This window comes from Anoplopoma fimbria, chromosome 12, assembly GCF_027596085.1.
Source record: "Anoplopoma fimbria isolate UVic2021 breed Golden Eagle Sablefish chromosome 12, Afim_UVic_2022, whole genome shotgun sequence".
NCBI lineage: Eukaryota > Metazoa > Chordata > Actinopteri > Perciformes > Anoplopomatidae > Anoplopoma > Anoplopoma fimbria.
This window is the reverse complement of record NC_072460.1, coordinates 16,167,136-16,177,886: the sequence shown is the minus strand read 5'-3', so window position 1 is coordinate 16,177,886 and position 10,751 is coordinate 16,167,136. Positions and strand designations below refer to the sequence as shown.

Genomic DNA, 10,751 nt, shown 5'->3' with positions numbered 1-10,751 from the left:
GACTTATTTAACCTTACTTCTGTTACGTTACTTATGTGCTTGACTTATACTGCATACGTAAGTTACCTAACAAGCGTAGTCATTTTTTGTAACAAATGTACTTATTTTGACCCGAACCACAATCTTTTCTCACAATCTGGCCCGTGTACAGTACGGCTTCTAGATCCGACAAGTATGGGGGTGCAGATCTCAGCCAGTGAGGGCTGTTCAGCAGCTTCAGTTAGCAGCTCTCGGACACGCTTTGGGCTAGTGGCGGCACCCAGAATAACACCAATGCACATGGTTGTACTGTACAGTATACTTATTGTGCATGGAATGGCTACATTCTGGATGCCTTGTGTACCATATTATGCTCATATCCCCAAAGGTCAGCCTGATTTCTTTTGAAAATCTGGGATCTCCACTAATGTTGCAAAATGCTTCATGGGTTTGCCCAGCTGCATAACCAACATGTATTTTTTTTTTCAGCAGACAAAAGTGAATGAAATGTTGCTGTTCGGGTGCCGTTGTCTTGGCCAGCTCTCAGGTGTTAAGATTAAACTCGCTTTGGATCAAAAACATAACAAAATGTAGATTTGTTTTGTTATTTCAGCCAAATTAGTTTAAGTCAGTTTACATTAGGTACAGTTTACTTTGTAACATTATTTCATTAAGCAGAATTTAAAGACACAAACAAACCATTTTCTACAGAAAATTTTAAAATCATCCCTGTCCGACGGATTTAAAAGCATCACAGTCACTGGAAAACCCTGGTTTTAATTTGTCTTTATACGACTGCTGAGAAAATGTCCTTTGTTTTAATTCCAAAATCTTGGGTGTTTTTTCTTTTTTTTTTTCTTCAGATAATTATTACCAAAAGCCCCAGAGTTATTGTACTCCAAAGAAAAACGCCTGTCTCTCTGATGTTCTTTGTGTGTCACAGTAAATTAAAATGGAAACAAGACTCTGTTGGTGTCAACAGAAAAGAATGTCAAATGCAGATGTAGAAGTATTTGTTAAATATTTTGCTTGAACTGCTGCTTCTCTGCGGCTCCATCCTGTAGAGAAAATGTCAGGAAAAATCTACTATTGCTCTGTTTTCAGCCAATGTTAGCCACAAGGAACGGTGTGGTAAATATAACTGGTTTCACTGTACAAGATAGACCATTTTGTTCTTCTGTTTCAAGTACAAAAAAAGTATTGTCTGTAGGACTAATGAAGAACAGATGCAGGATAAATCCTTGAAGAGAGACTTCTGCTCTTGGTAAAAGAGCTGTATACACAAATATTACAGGATAGATGCTACATAAACACATACAGTGAGACCTCCACAGAATCTACACCTGTTGATTTTTTTTTTTTTTTTTTTTTTTTCTCAACACAAACAAAACCACAAATTCTCATTTTCATTTCCAGCACTAAGGTAAATAACATTGGTCTGGGAGGGAACTGTTTCTGTTTTGCTAATGTGACTGGAATAGCAAAGTGTTACATGTAACCCATTAAAGAACAATATAGATCAACAAGAGATCTTTACGATTCAAGATTTTATTTTGAAGGCAAGTTTACACAAACACAATTAACAACATTTTGGATGGCAAGTGGAAACTCACGGCTCCAATGCTTTAATATTCAAATAATTTTGAAATGAATAGTTCCACATTTGGGGAAATATACTCACTCCCTTTCTTGCCAAGAGCGTGAATATCATTATCACTTTGTTGTCTGTGGCATAAGTAAGTAAGAAAATAAGTTTATACTCGCGTAAACGAAGCCGGTGTGAGGCACGCAATCGATCTTCTCATCTAACTCTTAGCAAGAGAGCAAATCATTTCCTAAAATGTTGATCTATTCATTTGAGAAAAGAAATGTATAAAACAAAATCTACAAAACAAACACAGTGCTATCTGTACAAATACATATTCAAAATTATGGACATTTGATCTATAATAAGTAGTGTTGCTTCTAAAACCCAGTGCAAAAAGAACATTTCATAGTCTCAATTTCTCCTTCACATTCTGCCAATAGACAGAATCCGTGATCTATATATATTAAAAGGCTACATCAAAACAAGATTTCCAAAAAGTATAAGACTCAACACATGAAACATTATCCTTGAATTTTTAAATGAAATTAAAACTGCAACAAAGTGTAATTAGATTGGTCAAACAGCTCATCAATATTTATGTGGTTTGTATAAAGCTACAAATAGATATGATGGATTTTAAAGTAAAAAGTGTAGCTATTCTCATATACCACATAAGACATGTTCCAATGACACATGCATTGTAGAACCCAATTTAATGTTATTTGTAGGACTCAATTACTCTTTTTAAACTTTAAAAATACATTTTTGTTGAAACAAATGATATGCTTGTTATACTACAGAGGCTTACTGGTTGAAAAGAATGACCTTTGAATCATTGACATATCTTTGTTTTCCAGTACGTAAAACAACTAAAACTTCCACATTTTGGCATGGAATTTGACATGAGGCCCTGTCAGGGACTGAGACAGAGATGGAATGGCATGTATCACGGTCAGAAAACCCCGACTCGGCTTGTAAAACATCCTGATAGTTTGTGGGAGACATCAGTGGTCTACTCTGGGACTGTTGCCAAGGCTTTCCCGACAAAACAGAGATTTGTGTAGGTGGGATCAAGCCTCTCCCATCCAGTCTTTTTCTCTTGCTAATCCACAGAGTTTCTCCTCCATTGTCCTTCAAGTCCCATTTAAAGAACAAAATAATTGACCTAAACTTTATGAAATTCAGTGGAAATGAGTATTTGTCTGATCCTGAGATGAAATGTCAAAAATGAGATGAGATGATATTGTTATTCCTATTTGTTGTAGTTTGGGATTTTTCTGATGAGCAGATTACATACAGTGCAATTAAAGAAAGGATTTTATTTGTATATCTTCTTATAAGTACTGTCCGTCACCAGAACGGGTTAGAGTGCAGAGAAACAAAACATATGAAACAGGCTCGAGCAGGTAGGCACCTAAACTAAAGCAAGCGCTAGTTGATAAACTAAAACCCTAGAATTAGCCACCAGAAAAACTTCCAGGTGATAAGTTACTAAAAAATACAATTGTATTTTAAGGTTCTCTCCAGCTGTCCTTTTGTTGATATGCCCAGCATTTACAGTATTTCTTTTTCTAAGAAGCACCTTGAGTGACTAAAGTGAAAATATAACCTATGCAGGACAATGCACTAGGTCAGCATACTTTTTTCTATACTATTCATTTGGATCAACAGGCAATCTCTTGATAAAATGCATCAAGCTTGGATTAATGCTACAGAAATGGTGAGTTTCATCTGCTATGCGAGCTAATTGACTGACAGTAGCTGATTTTTCAATTGCTTAGCAAAAGCCCAAAGCTTTCTGCTAGAGCTTCTGCCTTTAAAGATGCCATGAGCTTGCAATTTGTGCATTTCCCCACAAATCCTGCAAACAATTCCATGGGTCATAAGTTACCATCGAGCCACACTAGGCTGTAGCTATAAGGGGAAGCTGCTTAACTAGCCAGCCAATTGGTCTACGGTCTACCCAGCGCTGGCTCAGTTAAGAGTTGGTATGATGAAAACGCTCACTTTTCTTTTCCTCATTTCGAAAACGTTTAACATTTACAGTTGGAATCTATGAGAGATAACCATGGCATGGCAAAGACTAAGAATATGAGCCAAAACTATTCTTTCCAAAATACTTCTTACCGATCGTGTTACAATGGTTCAAATGAACCAAAGCAAAGTGTGCAGTATGCAAGAACACATATAAGGAATGAGATCATGGAGTATTTATCCAGTGATACAGGCACTGTAATAGACAGCACTGCTGGCATCAGAAAGAGCAGATATAAGAGGGCTGCTCCCTTCCTCACATCCACCAGCACCACTCAAAATGCTACTGACATCGCTGTTAACTAAACTGCTATTCATGCTACTACCTACACTACTGCTAATGCGCCCAGTCAGGGGTTTGGACCCACCACCACAGCCCCCACCACGTCCGTAGGCCTCCTCTCGATTCCTTCCGAGATTTACATACTGGTCAAATTCATGCCTGTCCACCTCCGACCAAAACTCAGCAGAAGAAGACCCCAAATGGCAAGAGGGCTCTGGATTTGAAGACTCTAAGTGCAAAGGAGGAGGGAAGGTTGATGTGGGGATGGAAGAGGATGGACAGGAAGAAGGAGAAGTTTCAGGAGGAGGTGAAAGCTGCCCCAGGTGAGAAGGCATGTAGTATGCTGCATTCGGAGCGTTGTTCCCATACATTTGGCCGAAGTAGCTGACAGGAGCGGTGGGTTGATGTGGAATTTGGTGGGATTTTATCAGCTCAGGGAGGCTGATGGAGGGCTGGGAGTAGGGAACAGGGGAGGAGTCAGACAGAGGTGGTGGGCACTTTACAGGACTCCTTAAGGCAATGTGGTGATTAGAGGGGTGATTTAACCTAGAGCTCATGCTCAAGGTAATATTTGACTCAACAGAACTCATTCTAGAATCAACTCTGGAATCTCTACTTGGACTCAGACTGGAATTCAAACAGGTGTTTAAACTGGCACTAACACTCATTCCTGAACCCTGACTATGTGTTGCTTCACCATTCATGGTGTTGTGGTGAGTGTGGTTGTTGTAATTGTGGCTGTAATGTTGGTTATGATGGTGAAGGTGCTGGTGGTAACCACTCCAACCTCCCATCCCTGCCTCCTCTTGCATATGTTGGGGGAAAAACACAGATTCCCCAGCTCCGTCTTCCAGAACATCCAGAGGGGACATCTCTGGAGTGGGCAGGCCATAGCTCTCCAGCTCTGGGTGTCCTTGGAAGTCCCTGAAGTGCCCAAGAGGATGCAGCAGGTGGTGTGAGTGATGATGATGTCCATAAGCAGAACCTCCAGAGACACTTTCTGCACCCAAGGGGCTGATACCGGGTCCTAATCCGAGGCCTGTTGCCCCTCCCTGGGCTAAACTATGCAGCAGAAGCCCCGGTTCAACCCGCTTGAGTTTTTTGGTGGTCTTTTTACGGCGAGGCCTGTACTTGTAGTTTGGGTGATCCTGGAGGTGCTGGACACGGAGACGTTCTGCTTCCTCCACAAATGGTCGCTTGTCTGTTGCACTCAGGGCCTTCCATGACTGACCTGAAAGGTACAAAAGAACACTATATTTTCATCCTCTTAGCTTCTTGAGCAGAGAAAGAGGTTTCTCAACAAAAGAACTGCTATTAATCTCACTGATAACCATTATCTTAATCAAAAGTCTTCATCAACCAAAAAAAGCCCACAACGACATACTTTGAGAATAGTTATATTGCAATGTAGTTACCCTTGGAGCAGAGTGCCATACAAGCTTACTTTGGATGAAAGTAATAAAGAGGCTACAGTTAACGTCACTTACTCCCAACTTAAATCCATTAGGGAAGTTGGAAAGACTATTCAGGTGTTTGAGGAATAAGCTAAAACCCTAGTTTTGAGAAATACACTTTTTTTTCTTTTAAGCGTGCTGCACGAACGATCAAGAACCTTAAAGACAAAGACTTAAGCAGTTTTTGTGTAAGTGTATGAACCCAATTGCTTGGCCTACGCAATATCATGAAAGTGAAAAATGTTCGTCACTATTTTCAAAAAAACATGCTGACATAGTCAAACTGCTTATTATGTCCAACAAACTACCCAAAACCCAGAGGCATTTAGATCACTATCCTAGAAGCCAAACCCTCAGCAAACATTCATATTTGAGGAATTGGAAACAGTGAAATGCCAACATTTTTGCGTTGAAATAACTTGGAAGTGATTATCCAAATCAGTCGGGCAGTTGGTGTTGTTGGCATTCACATTATTTCGTGTTAGAATTAACCTACCTAAATGTATTTGCATTTGTGGTTCCACGATGCCAAAGTGACCTGGAGATCTCTGGGTGTTGGGGCTAATTTAAACCAAACAGCAGTGAAGGAAACTTAAAGGAATCTCCCACAATGACATTTATCTGATGTTCTTATAGCTTACATTGCACTCAGTGCTGACATTCCCAATTGTCTTTTTAGACACCAGCAGCCGAGAGGTTTGAGGCAAATGCTTCCTTACAGACACTTTCTGCTTTGAATCTCAATGGCTATAAAAATTGTGCTATTCCTGACATCAATATGAAGAATTTTAGTATAACGGTTAAAATGTTCAATTTCATTAACACCTTTAGAGTTAGAAAACTTAAAATTATTCAGTCTATGCTAACTTTGTACCCAAATGAAAATGCATTAAGTAAAAAATAAGTGAACGTTTTACTTACTACAAAAAAAGTCCTTGCACAATCCTGTCAACAACAAAAATGCACTGTAAGCCCTGACCCATGACTCCATTTGATTGAATCCTCTTGAATTTATTCTCAATTATACTAATTGTAAGAAAAGATTTTGGATGGAGTATTTATTTATTTTTATAGAATCATTATCCGCTGCACAGTCAGAAAGTGGCCATGAAAGTTTTGTAATTTCCTCAGCGGAGGAGAACAGTGGTTGTTGCCACAATGGATTCCATATTTTTACATAAGTATGGAGTTTAATATACTGTATAACAACCACATGATGGACAGCGGAGGATGGATTTATGCTTTAGGAGGGGTTTGAGTTTTCCACTCTAATGTGGATATCTAGTATGAAACTGTACATTTGCTCTCATATATACTGTACATACAAATATGAATATCATAGAACCAAATCTGTATCACTATTAAGTCATATTTAAATGATGAATGATTTGTGACAGTTTTGTCAAAAGAAGAATGCAATATTCATTTTTTGTAATCATATAAATGTGTATATTTGTGAGTCAGACAGTTTGACCATTCTTCTTAAATGGTGTTCTATATATTGGTATTTTTAGCCCTATTGAGACTACAACGACTCAGAAGGGTGGGGTTATTACACTGAGCTATAAATACTGGTAAAAGAAAAACTGCTAAAATATTGACATGCAATTACATAAGTTAGTTTAGGCATATAAATTGGTCAGGGCCCAGTTTCCCAAAAAAATGTAACACTGTGATCATAGAATGTGGCAAGGATCATCTTAGCGTTGAGATGCTTTCAGGACCTGTATCCTGATTTGGTAAATTTCACACCTCAACAAAGGTCAGAATAAATGCCAAGAAAGTAGTTGATCATAGTCTGATGATTCTCAGATTTCTTTCTATTGAACTTTTTAAAAGCTGTCATTCCTCACTAGATTTTACCAGTCTGGTTTTGCTGGAAAGTTTTAATGCTCTACATAGTTTCAGTAACAGTTTTATATTGCCCTGATTGGGGTTTTTGTCCCCCGTCTTACCTAGCATCTTGCTGAGCACGGCGTTGTGCAGGTCAGGGTTCTGCACGGCCAGTCGCTTCCTCTCATCTTTGGCCCAGACCATGAAGGCATTCATAGGCCTGCGGATCCTCTGCTCTCCCCCTGCAGCCTTCCCATCAGCTGTGCCTGGCGAAACACCTCCTGCCTGGATCAGGTCCGGACTCTGGCCCCCTGAACTTGGTGTCAGAGAAATCCTCGGTTCTGTTCTCCTCATGTTCCCGCTTCCAAGGTCATCGTTAGAACTGCAGTCCCCAGAGATGTTCTGCTCAAAACCAAGCTCAGAATCAGAAGCAGGGCTCGGGGTCCCTGAGGCCCAGTGGCCCCCAAGAGACATCCGGCTGGCGTGCAAAAGAGTCTCTCTAGACAAGCTGGGCTCGGCTAAATTCATTCCAGAACCGGGCTTGATTCAACTCTTAGTCCAAGTGGGAGTGAGCAAAACGTCTGTCTCAGTTTTTTGGGTTGCAAAGTTCTGGAAAAAAAATGTTGCTCAAAAGGTTTCAGACGACAAAGAGAAAGATCAAGAGAGGAATTTGATGGATTTGGAGCACAAATCCCAAAGCAAAGCATCGAGATCTAAAAGGAGTGGGGATACGAGAACGAAAGAGAAAACAAACAAGTTGTGGTGCAGGATATTCCCCCTGAAAAGGATCCACAATGACTCTGCCTCTCTTTTCTTCACTCTTTTTTTCCCTCAAAAGACAACAGTTCTTGTTTGGAGTGTGTGGTGCAGCGGTTTGTCCAAAGCTTGATTCTCCTCTGTCACGTCCGACTCTCTGTCTCTCTGTCTCTCTGTCTGCCTGCCCTGTTTGAAAGTTTTGAAACTTGTGGCCAGATTTAACCGACCCATGCTGAGTTTATATACCCCGCCCTGACCAATCACATAAATATATAGCTGGGGGACTGCACCAATGAGACGCCAGGCAGACACAAGAGGAAGAGACCAGTGTGTGGGAGAGCAAAGAAGGGAGGGGGGCAGGTCCAAGTGTTGCCTCCCCCTCTTTCCTCCTCCACGACCGCCACCCTTTTCTCCCCCTGAAGCTTCACACACACACACACACACACACACACACACACACACACACACACACACACACACACACACACACACACACACACACACACACACACACACACACACACACACACACACACACACACACACGCCGTGTCCGCCTGTACAGGGAGATGTAATCAGAGAGGTTCCATTGTTTCTGCCCAACTGAGAATGAAGCTTCTCACATACTCATTCAAGGCCCACATAAAAAAACTATAGTGCACACACACCCACACACACACACACACACACACCCACACACACACACACATCGATTTGCACACACACATGCATACATACATATCGGCACAGATAAACTCTCTGAAACACTTACGTGAAACAAGATGAGACCAAGACAACAAGACAACACATTTATAATTAAATTTGCAAATGAATGAGAGACAAAACATGAAAAGGCACACAGATAGTATGTGTTGTGTGTGTGTGTGTGTGTGTGTGTGTGTGTGTGTGTGTATATACTTGAGGGCAGGGCAGTGGTAACACAGTCAACCACAGTCCCAACCAAGGCGATTAGTGGCTGAGTCTAACAACAACTCACTGAGAGAGGGAAAGAGAGAGAGAGAGAGAGAGAGAGAAAGAAGAAGAAGAGGGGCAGTCAGGCGGTCTGGGTCTGGGATTGGGTGGTGAAGTTGATGGTGGTTCGGGGCATATTGTGCTGCAACAGTAAGGGTTCCAGGTTTGATTGATGCAGCAGCAGCCAGTTGCTCCCACAAGATACTGAACTGCGCTGTAACTCATTACATGAAATATAGGCATGTAGTGATTAAACAGTTGGTTGATTATTCAATAACTCAAACGCCAAAAACAATCGATATTGATATTTGATTAAAGATTTGGAGGATTCATTGCAAACTTATTTTCTGTCTTCATCTATTGCCTTTTTTTTTTTAGATTAGAAGAACTGTGAATGGATACCTTTCACTTTTGGACTGCAAGCACAAAGAAAGAAATTGGTGTACTTTGTAAAACATAGCAACATCAGATAACACCACGATACTGCTGTTCTGCATCACATATATTAGTTACGTATCATAACCCTAGATTCTATGAGTACATATGTAGCCCTAAATAGCATCAGCTCTCTGAGGGTGAAGGCAATAACAACTTAAGGTGTGCCATTTATTACAAAGTAAATGTACAAGACATGCATTAACATGAACCAGCTCAGTCTCACTCCAAAGGCATCAGTACCAACATTTTGTCACAGCCTTTGGTGTCTGATACCAAAGAACAAGGCACCCTTAGCATCTGCATGAGACGCAGCGGGCTTTCAAGTTATTCCAAAGTAAAACCATCTGCTAAATATGAGATGCTCAGAGAAACTTCTCCTGAAGTAAGACAACTTAGTCCAAAAGCGATGAAATAGTAGGAAGGAAAACAGGGTTGATAGTCTGCTTTAACAAACACTTTGTGTCACTTTGACTCATGAAACATATACAACGTTGGCTACGTAACTGAAGTTATGGAACAAAACTTACTTTATTACCCAAATCCCAACCAAGAGGTTTTGTTGCCTAAACCTAAGTGACGCCTGACAAAGCATATGTATGTGACAAATTCGGAATGAGAATGAGTTGCATGATCAGATGCACATTCTCTATCAAACTTGATAGAGAACGTGAGATAATTGGGCAAAGTTACTATTTTGATGTTTCAGAAAATAGAAAAGAAAAGAAGTCAATACATTGATATGTAGTAGAGCTTTTATGTGCTGGTTTACAGAATCTGACAGAAAATCAGTCACAGAACAGTGTTGCAATGTGAGAAAATAAATCCAGAAAGATGATGAAACAAAACTGGGCATGGTGAAAAGTTGACAGCTTGTTGAATTTAATTCACCGTGTTGTTGCAACACTTTATCAATGTATGTTTTATATCTTGCTGCAATAATCTGATACAACTGATACAACTTCTGTCTACTAAGTGAATATGAGAGGAAAAAGTTGCTTTCATGTTTTATGTTATTTTCAACTTCTTCCCTCAACTAAACAACCTCTTAAGATGAATATTGTATGTGGTGTGTCTGTCTGTCTGCCAAGGACATGCCCCCCAACCCCCTCCCTCCACCGCAATATAATGACCCCCTGCACACACACACACACACACACACACACACACACACACACACACACACACACACACACACACACGTACGCACAGTATACACACTTACTTTCCTCCCCACGCCCAGCTCCAGGGGAGACTGCTGCGGCGTCTCAGAGCCTCCTGCTCTACCAGCCAGGAACTACTCCCACTTATCACTGCTGTCCCAGGCTCCTCATGTGTGTGTGTGTGTGTGTGTGTGTGTGTGTGTGTGTGTGTGTGTGTGTGTGTGTGTGTGTGTGTGTGTGTGTGTGTGTGTGTG

General features: G+C 40.7%; 1 protein-coding gene across 1 annotated transcript; it reads right to left on the bottom strand.

Annotated features, from left to right (window-relative positions):
* Window positions 1-1,518: 1,518 nt before the first annotated feature.
* Window positions 1,519-8,121, bottom strand: sox18 (SRY-box transcription factor 18). The gene is made up of 2 exons (XM_054608908.1): window positions 7,294-8,121; window positions 1,519-5,115 (listed from the first exon to the last, which is right to left on the bottom strand). Exons 1-2 carry the CDS (start codon window positions 7,697-7,699, stop codon window positions 3,779-3,781), a joined length of 1,743 nt encoding a protein of 580 aa, XP_054464883.1. The 5' UTR covers window positions 7,700-8,121; the 3' UTR covers window positions 1,519-3,778.
* Window positions 8,122-10,751: the final 2,630 nt, after the last annotated feature.

Excerpts from the sequence above, each read along its gene's own strand:
- sox18 (XM_054608908.1), bottom strand. The coding sequence starts at position 7,699 with ATGAATTTAGCCGAGCCCAGCTTGTCTAGAGAGACTCTTTTGCACGCC. Across the intron at positions 5,116-7,293 it reads CGTGCTCAGCAAGATGCTAG|GTCAGTCATGGAAGGCCCTG; the intron begins GTAAGACGGGGG and ends TGTACCTTTCAG.